This window comes from Trematomus bernacchii, unplaced genomic scaffold, assembly GCF_902827165.1.
Source record: "Trematomus bernacchii unplaced genomic scaffold, fTreBer1.1, whole genome shotgun sequence".
NCBI classification, from domain to species: Eukaryota; Metazoa; Chordata; class Actinopteri; order Perciformes; family Nototheniidae; genus Trematomus; species Trematomus bernacchii.
The window spans coordinates 200,116-221,501 of NW_022987774.1; the positions used below are offsets into that span (position 1 = coordinate 200,116).

The 21,386-nt window shown below is 41.3% G+C and overlaps 1 protein-coding gene across 1 annotated transcript; it reads left to right on the top strand.

The window, feature by feature from the left end:
- The first annotated feature begins 1,718 nt into the window (after positions 1-1,718).
- LOC117497072 (arrestin domain-containing protein 3-like) lies at positions 1,719-16,950 on the top strand. Its single transcript, XM_034148945.1, has 8 exons — positions 1,719-2,226; positions 6,538-6,619; positions 7,199-7,346; positions 7,899-8,001; positions 10,757-11,013; positions 13,336-13,477; positions 13,695-13,840; positions 15,052-16,950. The coding sequence occupies exons 1-8, from the start codon at positions 1,947-1,949 to the stop codon at positions 15,109-15,111; spliced, it is 1,218 nt and encodes a 405-aa protein (XP_034004836.1). The 5' UTR covers positions 1,719-1,946; the 3' UTR covers positions 15,112-16,950.
- The last annotated feature ends 4,436 nt before the right edge of the window (positions 16,951-21,386 follow it).

The following is a 21,386-nucleotide window of genomic DNA, read 5'->3' on the forward strand; positions in this document are numbered from 1 at the left end:
TTTAAAGTAGGGACAGTACATACTGATATACACCTGAACGTCAGCAGGAGAGGACTCTTTAAAGTAGAGACACTACATACTGATATACACCTGAACATCAGCAGGAGAGGACTCTTTAAAGTAGAGACACTACATACTGATATACACCTGAACATCAGCAGGAGAGGACTCTTTAAAGTAGAGACACTACATACTGATATACACCTGAACATCAGCAGGAGAGGACTCTTTAAAGTAGAGACACTACATACTGATATACACCTGAACATCAGCAGGAGAGGACTCTTTAAAGTAGAGACACTACATACTGATATACACCTGAACATCAGCAGGAGAGGACTCTTTAAAGTAGAGACACTACATACTGATATACACCTGAACATCAGCAGGAGAGGACTCTTTAAAGTAGAGACACGACATACTGATATACACCTGAACATCAGCAGGAGAGGACTCTTTAAAGTAGGGACAGTACATCCTGATATACACCTGAACATCAGCAGGAGAGGACTCTTTAAAGTAGAGACACTACATACTGATATACACCTGAACATCAGCAGGAGAGGACTCTTTAAAGTAGAGACACAACATACTGATATACACCTGAACATCAGCAGGAGAGGACTCTTTAAAGTAGAGACACTACATACTGATATTAACATGAACATCAGCAGGAGAGGACTCTTTAAAGTAGAGACACTACATACTGATATACACCTGGACATCAGCAGAAGAGGACTCTTTAAAGTAGAGACACTACATACTGATATACACCTGAACATCAGCAGGAGAGGACTCTTTAAAGTAGAGACACTACATACTGATATACACCTGAACATCAGCAGGAGAGGACTCTTTAAAGTAGAGACACTACATACTGATATACACCTGAACATCAGCAGGAGAGGACTCTTTAAAGTAGAGACACTACATACTGATATACACCTGAACATCAGCAGGAGAGGACTCTTTAAAGTAGAGACACTACATACTGATATACACCTGAACATCAGCAGGAGAGGACTCTTTAAAGTAGAGACACTACATACTGATATACACCTGAACATCAGCAGGAGAGGACTCTTTAAAGTAGAGACACTACATACTGAGATAACACCTGAACATCAGCAGGAGAGGACTCTTTAAAGTAGAGACACTACATACTGATATACACCTGAACATCAGCAGGAGAGGACTCTTTAAAGTAGAGACACTACATACTGATATACACCTGAACATCAGCAGGAGAGGACTCTTTAAAGTAGAGACACTACATACTGATATACACCTGAACATCAGCAGGAGAGGACTCTTTAAAGTAGAGACACTACATACTGAGATAACACCTGAACATCAGCAGGAGAGGACTCTTTAAAGTAGAGACACTACATACTGATATACACCTGAACATCAGCAGGAGAGGACTCTTTAAAGTAGAGACACTACATACTGATATACTTTAGTTAAATATCTTCTTCCACCATTTATTAGAAGTGTATTTCAGTAAATCAGTAAATATCCTTAGAAGACACACCCTACTCTCAGTATTTGTAAACACTAAAAAGTCTGAACTGTGTGTGTGTGTGTGTGTGTGTGTGTGTGTGTGTGTGTGTGTGTGTGTGTGTGTGTGTGTGTGTGTGTGTGTGTGTGTGTGTGGCGGCTGGTGGCTGCGCACATGCTCAGTTGAGATTATTTTTGCGCACGGAGGCTTTAAGAGCTCGCGGCAGCGGGAGCCGGCAGCAGACAGAGGACCGAAGAGAGAGAGAAACACCGGGAGCTTCGCGTACAGCTGGCCCAGCAGCGGTGCCTCTCTCTCGGATGAACGAGCACCGTAACACCCCGCCGCCCTCGGCTCTTTGGCTTGGGCACCCGGAGGTCAGGCGCATGTGCCAAACGCTTTTACGCGCAACTTAAAGACTCTTTTTGAATATAATTGTGTTCTCACCATGGGGCTGGGAAAAGTGAGGGTCTTGGCTATATTATTCGACAGCCTGAATGATAACAACCTGCCGGCCTTCTCTGGGGGGGATCTGGTGTCTGGGAGGGTGGTGGTGGAGGTGACCGGGGATGTGCGTGTGAAAAGTCTGGATGTAACCGCACGAGGGGTCGCAAAAGTCCGGTGGACCGAGTCTAGAAACACCGGGGCCAACACGGCTTACACCCAGAACTACACCGAGGAGGTGGAGTACCTTCACCACTACGACACCCTGATAGGAGAGGAGAGAGGTAAGCATACATGTGCAAACTTCTCACAAAACTTTATTAATAACAGCGAGTCGAACAGAGCACCAAAACCTCCATCAGTGAGTGGTGCTGATGCAACAGCTGAGGCACTCCGCGGCGCTTCCCCTCACGTAGAACACACTCATGGATCATCACATTTTACATGTTAGGGTGAATAAAAAGGCATTTTGTGACTGATGTAAGACATGTTGAGGTGCTGTTAGCTACAGGGAGAGAAGTTGTGGTCCACGTTTGCGTAAAAAGGAACGAAATTGCGACAGAATCGGAAGCAAATTTAGTTTTTCCGCATGTTTTTTGCAATATTTACTCAAAGTAAAAAGGGAAATACACATTTTAACTGAATTCATCCTGAAGCTAGGCTCGTAGAAGGCAACTCCCTTTGTTCGAAGCGGTTCAAACCTGTTCAGAAACTGCCAGAGAGGAGGGGGGAGGACCCGGCTGACAGTGTATGTGTACGTGTGTGTACGTGTGTGTGTGTGTGTGTGCGTGTGTGTGTGTGTGTGTCAGCTGCTTGTTGAGCCTCTCACCACTTCCTCCTCCACCTGTGTTCTTTTCTGTTTTCACTTGTTAAATGAGATGCACGTGATGATCCAGAGAACAGTTAGATTTCATTTAAACCCTCCATGTGACGTCAATTTCCACCAGTTTAATACTCCCAGTGTGAGGGTCTATGAACTGTTAGTGGGTTCATTTAAGGACACGTGTTGTTGGACCTCATGAAGAAGAAAAAAAGGGAGTCTCCGAGGAGGATTGAATGTCTTTATCTGAACGCACTTCCTGTCAGAGTTGTGTTTATTATGAGATGGAGATCAGGGTAAAAGGTTAGGAAGTAATAAAAAGGTTATTTAACTTTCAGGGATTCTTTTATTTAATCAGAAAAAGCCCACAATGTCCATTTGTTGGCTTTTTCTGCAGCTGTTGGTTGTATTCTAATGGATTAAAACAACTCATATTTCAAGTCTCAAGGTAAATGTTAATGTAAAGGGACTTAAATAAAAATACCAACACATTTAAATAAGTACAATTAAATTATTGGATTAGGGTGGAATAAGGATATATTGGTATATATATAAATATTTAATGCAGAACAGGAATGCCACACAAGGTTTATTTTTGTTTGATTCAGTAGAATAAACAAACAAATACAAATAATTGTAATAATTTACAAAAATAATACAATTTAAAATAAATAATAATTAAAAAAAAACGCTAATACTAATAATTCAAAAATAATTGTGATTCTAATATTAATAACAATAATAATTCAAATAGAGAAGCAGAGGTGTAAAAGTTAATTTCTGCATATTATAATCACATTATGCGTTGGACATCCTGTACGACACCTGTATTCATTGCTCAAAAAGTAAAAATAAATGCATTTATATGATTAATCAAGAAAGCTGACAAGGCAAGGATGCAACTCGCAACTCTAAAACATTGGTAAATTGTTTATTTATCTTTCAATAAAAAACGATGTACCCGGTGTAAGTGTAGTCAATGCAATGTGACACAGTTACAAGCAATGATAGATAATGGAAATACACATTAATGGGTTTTCCTTCACCCATGACACCTGTCTGTCACGTTTCCATTGAATCATGCACGTTGTTCTGTCATACTGGTGAAACACAAACATCATGACCCCCTTATGAGCACAACACATCCTTGGCCACTCCGACGCTTAAGGTTCACCGCATGTCTGTACTTAATGCGGATTTGCTGTAACTAGGCGGTAAGCTGGCCCTGTGTAATGGCGTTCAAGTCGTGAGGGAAATCCTTCTCTGTAGGGGTCCTCGGATACTGCGCCTGAAATAAGTCCCCTATCTCGCTATATTTAGACTTGCAGGACTCCCAGTCAACATTCTCCTGTATTTTGGTAGTGTGACCATAAGCAGAAGTTCTACCTCGTCGTCAGTCCACGAAAATACCTCCTTTCTTACGCGAGCAGGTCTCCCTTGAAAAAGAGATCAATGGTCTCAATGGGATACACCTGGATAAATAAAGGTTTGGAATGAAATGAATATCAGCCATCTTCTACCTTGTTTGTTTGTGCCTTACACATCCGGGGGGGATATTATACTCGCTGCTTTTGGTGTATTTTGTGGCGGAAGTTACTACGCTACTTACAGGCCCGGCATATGTACTACAGCGTCTCCAGTGCTCTCGTGTGAACGGACACGTTAAATGAGCCGAATGCGTGTGAACGGAAGACTTTTTTGAAAACGAATACGGTGCGTAAACGCAAACGCTCCCATTTCGTTCTCGTGTAAATAGGGCCTAAAAATAAGGTCATATGTAAATAATGACCTTAGGTTCCATTACACCGTTGAGTTTTACACTGGAAAATGTAACTACCATCCCAATTAAGTTGAAAAGGAACGACGTGATCCATATCAAGGGTTTGTTTACGTCATTTTGTGAACATTGGAAATACATTTATCAATATCAGATTCCAGTAGGAAGTTTGTTTAACATTACAGCAGTAACTAGTTGTTTTTATTATCAATTAAATGGAATTAAATGTCCGTCACAATTCGATAAAACCTCCGTGTCACGAAAAATATAACAATATATTTAGTTTACTATCAAATGAGACAAAAAAGTGATTATTTTTTTGGCATTTCTGCTTGAAAAACTGAAAATATGAATTGATTTCTCTGCAACATACATGAGTATAGACAGTGTCTTCCCTTTTTAACACCAACATCTATAAATTAATGTCAAATAAACCCTAAAGTGTGATGAATAAGCCCATGGGATTTGATAGAAACCTGCAGAAATGAACCTTTTGAAGAGATTTCTATTGTTTGTATAAGTTGTTTCGAAGTTTAAGATGTTAAAAGTGTACAAAAAGATATAACAACGTAATGCATATTCCTGTTTTCTTTGTGTATGTTGTATTTCTTGTGTTTAAATGTGATTTAAATAAAACGCTGTGAGTGTGAAAGACGTTTCTCTCCTGTCATCATTTATTCAACTTTGCGTGAGAGTTTTCTACCTGTTAGTATCAGATGGAAGTAATGTCCCCCCGCACCACTATTCATCTCGTGCAACACACCACATGGATGTACAAATGTGGGGAGGGCTTGTCTGGACTGGACCAATCAGATCGCAGCATGTAATACATTATCACACTTCTCCACCAATGGGAGGTCACGTTGTAGTGCATGCGTTGGGGTTGGAGTTTCCAGCTGAAGAGGCTGCTCAGGCTGGTTCATACCGGTCTGCTCCTGCTGAACACACACACACACACACACACACACACACACACACACACACACACACACACACACACACACACACACACACACACACACACACACACACACACACACACACACACACACACACACACACACACACACACACACACACACACGCGCGGTGATGCAGGCTGAATGTGTTGAGGTGGCAGAACACAAACAGAAATGAGGAAGTAGACGGAGGTCGAGTTTTCTTTTGACCACAGGGTGTGTTACTTCTGCTTCTGATGCAGGGGACATTGTGGGTTTTATTCAAATACGGCGATACAAAAATGTGAATTAAGTTGTTTTGTTGCCAAGTAGGTTTTCACATGCAATGTTAGTGCAAAAACAACACAAGAAAAAAAAATTGTTTAAAAAATCTAATGAAATAAAAGCAGAAATAACAAGAATTAATAACAATTTAACTAAATTAAATAAAAGCAAAAATAGCAACACAATCAATAATAAAATTAAAGGTATAAAAATAAAAAATCTCATAAAAATGAAAAATATAAAAATCATAAAAATAAAAGATGAAATAATAAAAATCTACAAAAATGTTATAAAAAATATATGAAGACAGACGTAGCAAAACATTCAATACAGATACAAAATAAAATAAATTGTAATTATGTCAGAAATGATACGGAAGCAGAAATAATCAAAGTAAAAAAATAAATGTAAATAAAAACCTAAAAATATTTACATGACGTCTGAATTAAAATGCCAAATCTGAAGCAAAAAAACCTTATATTTCAGTAAGACGTCTCCATGTTGTTTGCTTTGAACATCCATCAGTGTATCTGGATATGAAATATATAAAAGCAGGAAATCTACATATTTAAAGGAGTGACAAACTGCAGTTTCTGGTCATTTCTTCATGACAAACGACTCAAAACGACTCAAAACTAACCATTAACTTTGCTTTCTTGACTTTAATCCTCTAACAGGTGTAGATAAACCCTCTGATGTTCAGTGATACGTGGCGTCTGCTGTGTGATAACGTCACGTGATATTTATTACATACATGTGTGTTTCTAACCTCCAGACGAGGACTGTCCGGAGGAGGGTCTGACTGTTTTACACGCCGGTTTACACGAGTTCGCCTTCAGCTTCAACCTGCCTCAGATGTGAGTACTATAGTACATTTACTCAAGTACAAGTACAACTTCAAGGTACTTTCCTTCAGTGTGTACATGTACTGCTACATCATACCTCTCCACTTGTACTTGGTGAAGAATCAGTGTCAGAAATACTTTAATTATCCCTAATCAAATGAGATGCTGTAAGTGACTCCTATTCATTTTTCATTCAAACGTTTTTTAGGGGTATTTTAAGACCATATTTACAAAGTGAAGCAACTGAGTACTTCTTCCACTGCTGCTCACCAAACTGTTCCACAAACCATTACAAACTTCAGTGGTTGTAATGGTTTGTTAAATATATGTGTCTCTGTATCCTCCTCTTCTCGTTTGGTGTTGCAAATGGAGCTGCTGTGATGCAAGACACATGTCAGACTCAATCTGAAAATAAGTTTCCCGTTCCTTCGAGGACTTTAATCCCAGATCTGATGTCCGTTACCGGGGGTCTTTAGCAGGTTCCTCTTCAGTGGTTGTGATGGTTTTTTTAAAAGTCTGTTGCTGCTGTGATGCAAGAAACACGTCAGACTCGATTTGAAACTAAAGCATGATGGTCTGGGTGTTCCTCAGGGCTCTGGCCACGTCCTTCGAGGGGAAGCACGGCAGCGTGCGGTACTGGGTGAAGGCCGAGCTGCACCGGCCCTGGCTGCTACCGGTCAAAGTGAAGAAAGAGTTCATCGTGTTCGAACACATCGACATCAACACGCCGCTGCTGCTGGTACGACTCTCTGCACACTCTGAATCTCTCTCAAAGAACACATGCATGTACACTCTTTTTTAGAGATTTGGGTATGGAGGAAAATAGAGAGGGTTGTGTTTTCTGACACTTGGTGAGTTCCCTGGAACACCGGGGACACATATTCATGTATACAAGACGTACAAAAGTGCATTTTGCATGATAGGTCCCCTTTAAACTATTAAAATACAACCTCAGAACATACACTGGTCATTGGTGCTTTTTATATATATTTATACACATGTTTTTGTATACAGTAGTCGTGTTTCGTTGTTCTTAGTGTGAGTCTGTAGCATTTTAAGTAAGAACAGTCAACTTCCTTGCAATTGGTATGTCACACTTTTACCCTAACCTGACTACATTTGACTTTTGCTTTGACTTGTAACACAGTATTTCTTCACCCTTATAATCTGAGGCACGCACAACAAACACACATTAAGACATAATACAGATGTATAAAATATATAAATACATCTGTCAGTCTCCTGTAACCCAGAGTGTGATGTTACTGAGCTGTGTATGGTTGTGTTTCAGTCTCCTCAGGCCGGGTCCAAGGAGAAGACGCTCTGCTGCTGGTTCTGTGCTTCAGGTCCCATCTCCCTCAGTGCCAAGATCGAGAGGAAGGGCTACACTCCAGGTGAGAAAAAACTTTTTTTTTTTCTTCATCTAGTCCCCCTCCTCCTCCTCCTCTTCCTCACACCTCACTTATATGATACGATACGATAATACTTTAATGGTCAGATCAAGTCTGAAATGTGACTTGCATCACAGCAGCTCCATGTGTAACATCAACAGACACGACACCAACTTGAAACCTTGCCCAATATATGTGTCTAACATCTAGTCAGAATGTGTCTCTCCTCCTGATATCAGACACAATCACTTCAGAAGTGACACTGCAGTGAGATACAGGCTCTTGTTTTTAGACAATGCTTCATCTTGTTAAAGTGGACCTATCATGCTATATTATAATAATATAGTGTAGGACCATACCTATATAAGGCATATTTATACTTTTTTCTTTTCAAAATACCAAACAAATCATGCATTTTAGCCATGCCTCATTTTGCTCAATTTGACATTTTTTAGCTCTGTTTTTGCAAGGGCAGATTCAGTGAGAACAGCACCATCTACAGGCCTGGCATATGTACTACAGCGTCTCCAGCGCTTTAGAACGGCAATGGCCGTGGCTGTCTCCTCCTGATTGGTGGAGTTGGCCCAATAGCCGTAGCGCCACCGTCCTGACGTCAGGACAGTGTTCAAATCTGGATCAGTTTTTATCAGATCCGTTGCAGCCCCTTTTTTAGAGATTTGGGTATGGAGGAAAATAGAGAGGGTTGTGTTTTCTGACACTTGGTGAGTTCCCTGGAACACCGGGGACACATATTCATGTAGAAAAGACGTACAAAAGGGCATTTTGCGTGATAGGTCCCCTTTAAGTCAAAACATCTTATTTTGAGTTGTATCTCAGATGAAATATATTTTTTTACACATTTATTAGAAAATCACCAACTAGCATCAGAAAACAGAACACGTATTTTGTAACAACATTTCCTGATTCTGCTCAAATATAGTTCACAATGAGTTCTCCAGCTGATTACAAGATCTGATTAATCTGGATATCCCTTCTTATTTCAAGTTCTCTTACCAAGCTCATTTTCACTTGTTCTATTGGCAGATCGTTGTACTTATTTCAAGTGAAAACACCTTGTTTTCATTATTTTTTAAACCCTAACCCTAACCAGACTGGAGCACAAAGGATGCTTCAGGCTGACTTTAGTGGATCTCCATCAGATGGTAGCAGTTCAGATTCTCATGCTTTGGGTCCCAGAGGATGCTGTTGGAGCCTCTCAGGTTGTTATGGTCTGCTGAGTCAGGAAGTCTCTGACAGGGTGACCAACTGTCTTTGAGCAGATTGTTAACAGGTGGAGCAGTTTGATTTGAAAGCTGCTGACAAACACTTGTCGTGTCAAATGATCATGTAATCATTTAAAACATGTAGTCTTATACTCTGATTGCCTTTTAATCTGTTAAATTGTATTTTTAGTCTTGTATGTGTTTAACAGAGACATGTGTTAAGGATTTACATTTCTGGAGGGCAAAAGGAAGTGTAAAAGGACGTGTAAAAGGACGTGTAAAAGGACGTGTAAAAGGACGTGTAAAAGACGTGTAAAAAGACGTGTAAAAGGACGTGTAAAAGGACGTGTAAAAGGGCGTGTAAAAGGACGTGTAAAAAGACGTGTAAAAGGACGTGTAAAAGGACGTGTAAAAAGACGTGTAAAAGGACGTGTAAAAGGACGTGTAAAAAGACGTGTAAAAGGACGTGTAAAAGGACGTGTAAAAAGACGTGTAAAAGGACATGTAAAAGGACATGTAAAAGGACGTGTAAAAGGACGTGTAAAAGGACGTGTAAAAGGACGTGTAAAAAGACGTGTAAAAGGACATGTAAAAGGACATGTAAAAGGACGTGTAAAAGGACGTGTAAAAAGGGGATATGCAAATAGTTAAGGACTGGAGGTTCAATGGTTTAATGATGGGGATGTTTGGAAGATGCCTAAGAGAATTTAAGGGTGGGACCAGTTGGATATTCTCTCGACTATATAGTGTGACTGTAGGCTGAGGAGCTCTGTTCCTACATTTGATTGATTTCACTTGTATATTAACTTTCTTTATCACTTTGGAATCAGAATCAGAATACCTTTGTTAGTCCCACAGAGAGGAAATGTACGTTGTTCCAGCAGAAAAGAGCCAAAGACAGCTTAATGTTACCTAAAGCATGCATACAAAAGTATTAAAGATTACAAAAATTACATTAATAAAAAAATGACACAATTTACAAAAAACACATCCTGTAAGAGTTCTGAGGATTTAGCAGCCAGGTATATATTACACAGTTATTAACGGCACCTATATATATTGCACATATTGCACATAGTTGGTGGTTAACAACAAGGCGTGTTATAGTCTGTGTTGTTCAATATAACAAAAGACAAACTTTGTCCTTGAATCAGTTTCTCTGATCATTGGCAGGCGGTACCGCAGCATCCGGACTACACCCACCTGACTCAGGGACAGTTTCATCCCACAGGCCATAAGACTATTAAACACCTGAACTAAGAACATCCATAACATTCACCTGGTTGCAACTTAGAAATGATGTATCTAATATATCCTATTCCAATCACTGCATATAGACTCTGATTGCACTATTTCTATTCTTTTGTATCTGTTTTATTGCACTGTTGGAGGAGCCTGTGACCTCAGATTTACATATCTACACTGTAGCTATGTACGAATGACAATAAAAGCCTTGAATCTTAATAATTTCCTCCCCACACTTAGGTGACTTCTCTCTCAGTCCGGCAGACTGATCTCTTCTCCCTCCTCTCCAGGCGAGTCCATCCAGATCTTCTGCGAGGTGGAGAACAGCTCGTCCCGGGTGGTGGTGCCCAAGGCGGCGCTCTACCAGACGCAGACCTTCTTCGCCAAGGGGAAGGGGAAGCAGATCCAGCAGCTGGTGTCCAACCTGAGGGGCGAGACCCTGCCGCAGGGCAAGAGCCAGAGCTGGGAGGGCAGGCAGCTGAAGATCCCCCCCGTGTCCCCCTCCATCTTGGACTGCCCCATCATCCGCGTGGAGTACGTCCTCGTGGTGAGTGCAGATTAAAGTTCATTTGAAATAACATAACCCTCTGGAGTTTCATAATGTTTCATAATGTTTCATAATGTTTCATAATGTTTCATAATGTACAAACACTCCCAAAAGTCCCTCATGCAGCAAAACGTGTACAAAAATATTAATTTAAGAAGCACGAGAAAAGGTTAAACATTTAGCAATAAGTACATTTAAATGCATTAAAAAGTTCTACAAAATATACAGGTAAGAGATATTTAAAAGATCCCCCCCGTGTCCCCCTCCATCTTGGACTGCCCCATCATCCGGGTGGAGTACGTCCTCGTGGTGAGTCCAGATTAACGTCAACTAGAAATACAACAGACCCCTCCCTCCAGTTGAAGTAGGAGTTTCATACATACATGTACAGACACTCCCAAAAGTTCCATTAATATATAATTATCATGCAGTGTACAAAAACAAATAATCAGGCAGGAGAAAAGGTTATACATTTAGTAGAAAGTTCATATAACCGCCTTAAAAGATTCCCCAAGTTGGGCTCATCAAAGTACATCTTATGTTATGTTATCTTATTAAAAATGTATACCACACATACAGCTGAGATGCAGGGAGGAGGTGCAACATGTACTCAAGAGCTAGTTCAAAAGGATACTGTTAGGATGCTAAGAGTATCAGAAATATATACGGTTAAGAACATAAAAAGAACCCATAAAGAGACTTTAGATGCAGCAGGAAGTATATGCAAAATATAAAGTTAAGATTTAAAAAGGTTAATATATAATATATTCATTTAGGATTCAGTGAACCGTCAGAGAATGTGCAGATGCAGTACAAAAGTACACAAGATATTACAGACAACGTGTACAAAATCAAAAGTAAACATAATGTTCCAGATGACCAACAGGGAACTGTCCCTACATGGGAACATGTCCTGTGATGAGTGAGTGACATGGGGAGTGTGTGTGTGTGTGTGTGTGTGTGTGTGTGTGTGTGTGTGTGTGTGTGTGTGTGTGTGTGTGTGCAGGACGTCAGAGTACACAGTGTTCACATATCTCACACACATGTGTCCTGCAGGCTGTGTTACGCACCATAGGTCATACTCCGTGTACACCCCGGTGCTCAAATGAAGCTGTCTGAATGTTTGTCACTCACACACTCAGACTCACACACTCAGACACACACACTCAGACACACACACTCAGACTCACACACTCAGACACACACACTCAGACTCACACACTCAGACACACACACTCAGACTCACACACTCAGACTCACACACTCAGACACACACACTCAGACACACACACTCAGACACACAGACTCAGACTCACACACTCAGACACACAGACTCAGACACACACACTCAGACACACAGACTCAGACACACACACTCAGACACACAGACTCAGACACACACACTCAGACACACACACTCAGACTCACACACTCAGACTCACACACTCAGACACACAGACTCAGACACACACACTCGACACAACTCAGACACACAGACTCAGACACACACACTCAGACACACACACTCAGACACACACACTCAGACACACAGACTCAGACACACAGACTCAGACTCAGACCACATTTAACAAGTGAAAACAGAAAATAACACAGGTGGAGGAGGAAGTGGTGAGAAAGGCTCAACAAGCAGCTGATACACACATACACACACACACACACACACACACACACACACACACACACACACACACACACACACACACACACACTCCCTGTGCGTGCAGGTGTATGTCAGAATCAGAATCAGGTTTATCACCAGGTAGGTTACACGTACGAGGAATTTTACTTGGTGTCATGGTGCATAATGTGTGTAATGCAGTACATACTGTATTTTACAAAAACATTTAAATTACTCACACACACACACACACACACACACACACACACACACACACACACACACACACACATTCACACACACACACACACACACACCACACACACACACACACACACACACACACACACACACACACACACACACACACACACACTCCCTGTGCGTGCAGGTGTATGTCAGAATCAGAATCAGGTTTATCACCAGGTAGGTTTACACGTACGAGGAATTTTACTTGGTGTCATGGTGCATAATGTGTGTAATGCAGTACATACTGTATTTTACAAAAACATTTAAATTACTCACACACACACACACACACACACACACACACACACACACACACACACACACACACACATTCACACACACACACACACACACACACACACACACACACACACACACACACACACACACACACACACTCACGCACACACACTCACACCCTCTCCTGTGTGCAGGTGTACGTGGACGTCCCCGGCGGTCTGAACCTCTCCCTCTCTCTCCCTCTGGTGATCGGCACCATCCCGCTACACGACTCCACCTCCAGGAGCTCCAGCATCAGCAGCTGCTGCAGCTGGGGCCAGACAGAGACCCCCGAGGGTACGTACATTATACTGTATATAAAGCATAATTGATTTAATCCTGAGTTATTTTATTTATTTTAATTAATATTTATTTATTATTATTTTTATTTTTATTTATTGAATTAATTACTATTTTTTTTTATTATTTATTTCTCTGATTCTGATTGTGCTGCGTGTCTCCTTATTACACAAGCATCTCTAATATGTGTGTGTGTGTGTGTTTTTTATTGCAGCCCCTCCCAGTTACAGTGAGCTGGCGATATCAGAGTCTCACAGGAGGAACTGTCTGGTCGGCTGTGATAGGTCGGTGGGGGGGGGGGGATCTCTGCTCACTTACATCACTGAGTTCAGATATCTGCCCCCCCCACTCTACTCTGAGGTACACACACACACACACACACACACACACACACACACACACACACACACACACACACACACACACACACACACAAAATAATAATAAATAACCATTAAAAGAGTTTACAAAATATGCAAAATATCCAGTGTTGTTGGAGTGAAAGGGTCAGGCTAGCAGTCTTTACGGCCTCATATTAACCATACAGATGTGAGAGACTTGATTACTCTGCAATAAGAGTATTTCCCTAAATGTTTGTCACTTGTTTACCACTTCCTGGAGTAAACTATCTGAATTCAAACTAAGTTTTTTTTTAGTCCAAGTTGCCAATTTTAGACCTTTTGCATTCCTTGCTGACATTTCCCAAGAACATGCAGCGAACACGCTTGACCTGTGTGACATTAGAGTGTGTGTGTTAGGGTGTGTATTTATGTAGCCCTCCTTAAAAAGATATGGCATTGTACAGTAAACATTAAAAGACTAGAAATAAACAATTCAAAATGTAAACATCTCAATAGAAATAAAATAGCATGATAAAAAAAGTAGAAAATATACATGTTGAATTACAAATGTACAGTAACAAAATATAAAGCAGGATATTGTCTATACATAAGTATGTGAGGAATGGAATATTAAATATTGAATTGCTGTCCGGCAGTGGCTCAGTCAGTAGGGGCTTGGACTGGGAGCTGTAGGGTCGCCGGTTCAAGTTCCCGAACAGACCTAAATATGGAGAGTGGACTGATACTTGTAGAGGTCCCAGTTCACCTCCTGGGCCCTGCCGTGGTGCCCTTGAGCAAGGCACCGGACACCCCCCCTTCCCCCCTCACTCCCATTGCTCCCCGGGCGCTGTGCAATAGCTGCCCACTGCTCCTAGTGCTAGACTCCTGGTTCTAGGATGGGTTCAAAGCAGAGAACACATGTCACTGTGTGCTCTGCATGTGAGACCCTTACCGAGGGGTTCATCCCTCCCATTTCTATCTATTCTATCTTCTTAAAACTGTTGACACTACTTTTGCTACTTCCTGGAGTAAACAATCTAAATTTAAACGAGGTATTTTGTTTTGTTTTTTGCCCAAGTTGCCAATTTTAGCCCTTTTGCATTCCTTACCGACGTTTCCCAAGAACATACAGCGAACACGCTTGACCTGTGTGACATTAGGGTGTGTGTTCGTGTGTGTATTTATGTACCCCTCCCTCAGCAGTAAACATGCCCCCCCCCCCTTCTGTAGGTGGATCCGTACCCAGACCCCGTGGAGGTCAGGAGGCCCGAAACGTGTCCGTCCCGCTGACGTTAGCTCGATGCTAACGGGAGCTCCACGCTAACGGGATCATCTGCACGTCACCCTGCAGCTGCACCGCCCCCAGATTAAATATCATGTGAAAAGGCCAGAGCGAGGCAGCAGACATTGAGTATTCGGTGACGTATGGACCAGGGATTTTTGTTTTTTTGGAGCTTTAAAAAATAAAAATAAAATAAAAAATAAATAAGTTCTCTGACACCACTGTAGGCTCCGACGAGGAAACACTAAGATCTCAGGGAGCGTTACAGTGAACTTTGCACAATCCGTTATTACTGTTTTTCTATCGGGAATGGGAAGGTGCATTCTGCGGCGGCCATCTTAGGAGGTTAGCATTAATATCCATCAGCTTTTACTTAAAATCTGTCAGCTGTTGTACGTACCAAATGCATAAAGTACGTTACAGAAATAGCTTTTCACGGAGGAGCCTTGTTTAATTAAATCGACGAGTCTTTACTTATGACTTAAGAAAAGAACGGACCAATCACTGTTACTGATTTTTGCGCCAACCTGGTGTTTAGAGCTAGCGTTAGGGTACATTTTCTGCTATTTTAACAATGTAAAATCCTTTGGAGGCAAATGTCTAACTTACAGTACAGGACGTTCAGATCCACAGGCCCAATAGCAACTATACATTCATCAGGATAGAAGTAAGTTAGCTAATGTAATGCTAATGTAATGCTAACGGAATGCTAACGAAACGTCGGCTAGTCATGCTAATGCTGTGTCTCAATTTGCATACTTCTGAACTTACATTTGCTTTTTTTTTTACGAGTTTACGAGTGCCTAAGTGCGTCCCAATGCAAGGTATGGCAAACTGACACTATGCGTACCGGGTGGGGCACTTATAACGGTCAAAACCAGTTGAGTTTTTTTGGACACTTTTCACACTCAGCGACCGCTATTAAAATGTTACTCCATGAAGCTTCATTTGTTTTGTTTGTTGGATTCGCTGTTACAGCCAATGACAACATAGTGCCTACAGACATGGTTTATACAGTTACCCCTATCCTCCAAAGATGGCCGACGTCACATTCCCATTCCCTCTCGGTGGTTTTCATATTCTGCAGATTGCCTACATGCTGCAGCAGATTCTGTCCAAATAATATGGTCACGCCTCGATGTAAACGGCACATTAGAGGCGGGACAAAAAGCTAGACGTGGTTCTGGTTCTGGTTCTGGACTTCAGGTGGACTCATGACTTCCTGTGAACAAATAGCAGAAAAAAGAGACGTGAAAAACAAGACAGAATGACCACCGCAAGCACTTAAAAACGAGCTTAAAGAGTGTGTGAGTGTGTGTATGAGAGGGTGTGTGTGTGTATGTGTATGTGTGTGTGTGTGTACGTGTATGTGTGTGTGTGTGTCTGTGTGTGTGTGTGTATGTTTGTGTGTGTGTGTGTGTGTGTGTGTGTGTGTGTGTGTGTGTGTGTGTAAACCCAGACAGGGTCTAGAGACAAAGCACAACTCAGACCAACAACAAATCGTACCACAAGTCGCCTGTCGGTTTCTGCTCTGAAGCTTCTCTTGCTGTATTTTAATTTAATTTTTTCCAAACATGGATGTAAAGATGGAGCTTCGAGCTCGCAAAAAAAACAAAACGATAAAAATGTTTACAGATGAATATATCAAATGTTGTTCAGACATAACTTCTTCCACCTAAAAACTTCAAAGTGCAATATATTTTTGTATGTGTGATTTGTTTGCACTAGTTTTTCATATAATCTGTTGCTGTTTATTCCATTTCTGTGCATTACATATTATTGTCATGATCTTATTGCTGTCATGATCAACTTTTGATAAAATAAAAAGGTTTATTTTATAAAATAAAGACGTTTCTTGTGTTTTTATTCGTGTACTTTTTTTAAGATTTCTGCAAAAGCCATGGGTCTCTGCAGATGAAGACTTTAGCAGTGCACACAGACAGACATTGAACATGCAATTATGTCAGATAAAGAATAAATAGGGCACTTTTTATGCTGTATTTATTTTTTAAATGCCATAGTTTTGTTATTTTTATATAATTTTCTATTTTAGTTCATTTTTATTGGACAATTAACATGAATTTATTATGTTTAAATACATATTTTAATTGTATTTATCTTATTACAGCATGTTTTTATTTCATTTTTTTTAAATGGAGCAACCGTCACGAACCCCATTTCCCCCGGGATAAAAAAGATATATATAAATGTATATATATATTGATTCTGATATTAGTGATAGTTGTCTGTGGCTACACTGTAAACAGGAAGTGCTAATTGCTCATTCTGCACACATGAAAGACGCCACTGTGCTAATTTTGTAAACAAAGACAAATATAGGATCATGTTGGGACCCAAAACATGCCTCAGTGAATCCATGCAATATGTGTGTGTGTGTGTGTGTGTGTGTGTGTGTGTGTGTGTGTGTGTGTGTGTGTGTGTGCGTGCAGGGACGTGCACAGACATTTTGGAGGGCGGGAGCTCAAGTGAGAAAAAGGGCACTTAATAATAATTTATAAAAAAATGTTTTAAAACAAAAAGTTAAATATAGTTTCTGACTAACTGACCAATTTATTTGAATACCCTCACACTCACGTAATTGTTTAATACTCAACATAAGTCTACAAAATAATCAGCTAACACAGAGACAATGGTCTTCTTTAGTATTCACTAAGCACAAGAGCAGACAACAAACTAGTACAATTAATAGTTATTATAAATAATTAATAATAAATAATAATTTATTAATAATAAATAATTAATAGTTATTATAGAGCAGCCAACGATCACAATTATGAAGTTACTGTTTATAAAAAGATCGTTTTTCGTGTACTTTTTTGTTATTATTAATTTGGTCTATTTTGCTTCCATGTTTTCTTTCACTCTAATGGAAAGAAAACTTCCAAAAACACATATAAATGGTGTTCGTTTTACTACCATGTCTGAATTCATCTACAGATTTAAGCCCCGGTTCCACGAGGACGATAACGGTAAAACCCAATCGCAAAAAAGGCTTCGGTCCACACGCAATAGACACCGGAAAGTGCCTGTTCACACGAGACAGCTCCGTTTAGCTCCAACCGCTGGAAAAGCTGCAGTACATGTGTGTCCATGTCCTGTTGTTGCTGATGGAGGAGCTGCTGTAGTTGCACAAAGAACTGTAGCATGGTCAGTAGCGTCTGGAGCACGATAGCAACGCTGCGATCCACCATTGTTGTTGTTGTTGGCAAAACACATCAGCAAGGAGAGGTGGGGAGAGGCGGGGCTATTGCGTCATCATTATCAGAAAATGATCGTATAGGGCGTAATAACGGAGCCGTTGCGTATGCCGTTCTATCCACCTCGGGACCCGTTATCGTTACCGTAGTTGTTTACTGCCATATTCATATATACGGCCGAACGGTCTATATGACACAAAACTGTAACGGAAACTCCCGTATGCGTCCTCGTGGGGCCGGGGCCTCAGTTAGGCCTACTTGTTTTTGTCTTTTGGCTAATTAGCTGTAAACTCGAGGCACTGGCAGCTTAGTCATTTGTTCATCACCACTCACCTTCAAACAAGCCAAGAAAAACCGGCATAACATGGGACAGTAACGTGGGAGGTGCTGCTACCTGTCTGTCAAGTAACTGCCGCTGTGCAGGAGACGTGGAGGGAGGGAGGGAGGGTAGAGAGAGCATCGGAGCTTCACAGTCTAATCTCCCGACCTGATCTTTTTATTTTGTGTTCAATCAATATATTTTTGGAAAGGGAAACTGTGCGCAAACAGCGGTAGATATATATAAATTTATTTATAAAAAAATAAAGGGGAAAAAAAGGGCACTTTCTCTAGAGGAAGAAAAAGGGCAGGGGCTCAAACCCACTTTGATGTCTGTGTGCACATGCCTGTGCGTGTGTGTGTATGTGTGTGTGTGTGTGTGTGTGTGTGTGTGTGTGTGTGTGTGTGTGTGTGTGTGTGTGTGTTCTGCAGCAGCTGTTTCTTTATCCTCTGCTGACTCTCTGCTGCTCCAGATGTAAAACTCACGAGAGCTGCTAATCTAGTTCCCCGCCGACAACAACACGCTGTTTCATAACTTTACAAACCAAAGAGGAACATACAGGATATTTTTAAATGGATATAAATACAGCAGCCGTGTGTGTGTGTGTGTGTGTGTGTGTGTGTGTGTGTGTGTGTGTGTGTGTGTGTGTGTGTGTGTGTGTGTTTGTAGGTTAAACAGGGATTTGTTGTGTGTGGGATGGCTCAGATAATCTTGAACACCCCATCAGCACTTTATAAAGACATCAATCTGTTTAGGTTTAGTGGAGTGGATTTTTAGAGCTTTATTTACGCAGTGGAGAATAAAGCTGCAATATATTTATCACTTTCATATTGTGACGGGAAACGTACGGTGGCCGACCGGAGCTAACGCGCTAAAAAGACCAGAGGACACTAAAGAGTGACACACACAGCTGGAGACCAGGGGACACTAAAGAGTGACGCACACAGCTGGAGACCAGGGGACACTAAAGAGTGACGCACACAGCTGGGAGACCAGGGGACACTAAAGAGTGACACACACAGCTGGGAGACCAGGGGACACTAAAGAGTGACACACACAGCTGGAGACCAGGGGACACTAAAGAGTGACACACACAGCTGGAGACCAGGGGACACTAAAGAGTGACGCACACAGCTGGGAGACCAGGGGACACTAAAGAGTGACGCACACAGCTGGGAGACCAGGGGACACTAAAGAGTGACGCACACAGCTGGGAGACCAGGGGACACTAAAGAGTGACGCACACAGCTGGGAGACCAGGGAGACTTCGTGGCGTTCATGATTTTAAAGCTGAACAACTGTCTCTGGGTCAGAGTTAGTCGTCTCATAACTGTAAGTGTTCAGCTTTATAGTCCTGAGCGCCAGCCAATCAAATCATATGCCAGTACAAGCGCTAGCCAATCAAATCATATGCCAGTACAAGCGCTAGCCAATCAAAGAGATGAATGAGATTGGATGTTGGTCGCGCACCAGACACGCCCACCGGCAAGCTTCAACGCGACAGAACCGTGTTGCCGCACCGTGAATGCTGCATGTGTTGTCAAGTTGCTGAAGATGTTTCTTCATGTGTTTTGACACGTTTGTGAATTTTTGGACATTTTGCATGAATTTTAAACCTCTACATAGATTCAGATATTTGTACACAATGAATACTTTGACTTCCGATACTTGAAGTACATCGAACTGATAACACGTGTACTTGTACTGAAGTATGAGTTTCAATGCCATTACATATACAACCGGTCTTGTCACATTAGCGTACATTGGTGTGTGTGTGTGTGTGTGTGTGTGTGTGTGTGTGTGTGTGTGTGTGTGTGTGTGTGTGTGTGTGTGTGTGTGTGTGTGTGTGTGAAACTTACATATCTGTGACTGTGACTCTGAGTTTTACCTTGACTACTAATTACACAACGCCCTTTGCAAACCAAGAACAGCAAGCTCGACACACACACACACACACACACACACACACACATACACACACATACACACACACACACCCAGTAGAGGTCACATGAACAATGTTTTGGCTTCTGCCATACAGGCTGCGTCTGTCCTGCTGATAAACACAAACTGGTTTGAACTGGCTGCAGAGAGACAGACACACACACACACACACACACACACACACACACACACACACACACACACACTAACACACTCACACTCACAGATAGGCATCACATTTCTAAAAGACCTTCTCATGTTGCAAAGAAAGAAAAAGCTGTGTTTGGATGTTTTCCACATGATCCCCGTCACACTGAAAAGTGTTTCATGTGTGTGATATATTTACTGAAGTCACATGTTGTGGAGGTGTTTGCATGTGTGTTTCAGTTTCATATGCATCAGAGTGATGCCCACACACACACACACACACACACACACACACACACACACACACACACACACACACCACACACACACACACACACACACACACACACACACACACACACACACACACACACACACACACACACACACACAGAGATGGCAGTACTCTGCAGGCCAGCTCTCAGCGTGTCCTTGGTAACTTCTCAGCTTCGGTTGCAGGCTAAATATTTTGGGAAAAGTCACAGCATGGTCCAGGGAAAATATTTGCACGAGTTGAAGTGAAGAATGTTGAAAAAAAGAGAAAAAGGTCATAATGTAGTTTGTCAAAAATGAGGATTAAAGTAACAAAATATGATTAATTAAAGTGTGCTATGTTGAAAATGATATATAGTTTACAAATGTGATACAAGTCATA

Excerpts from the sequence above, each read along its gene's own strand:
- LOC117497072 (XM_034148945.1), top strand. The coding sequence starts at position 1,947 with ATGGGGCTGGGAAAAGTGAGGGTCTTGGCTATATTATTCGACAGCCTG. Across the intron at positions 2,227-6,537 it reads CCTGATAGGAGAGGAGAGAG|ACGAGGACTGTCCGGAGGAG; the intron begins GTAAGCATACAT and ends TCTAACCTCCAG. Across the intron at positions 11,014-13,335 it reads GCGTGGAGTACGTCCTCGTG|GTGTACGTGGACGTCCCCGG; the intron begins GTGAGTGCAGAT and ends TCCTGTGTGCAG.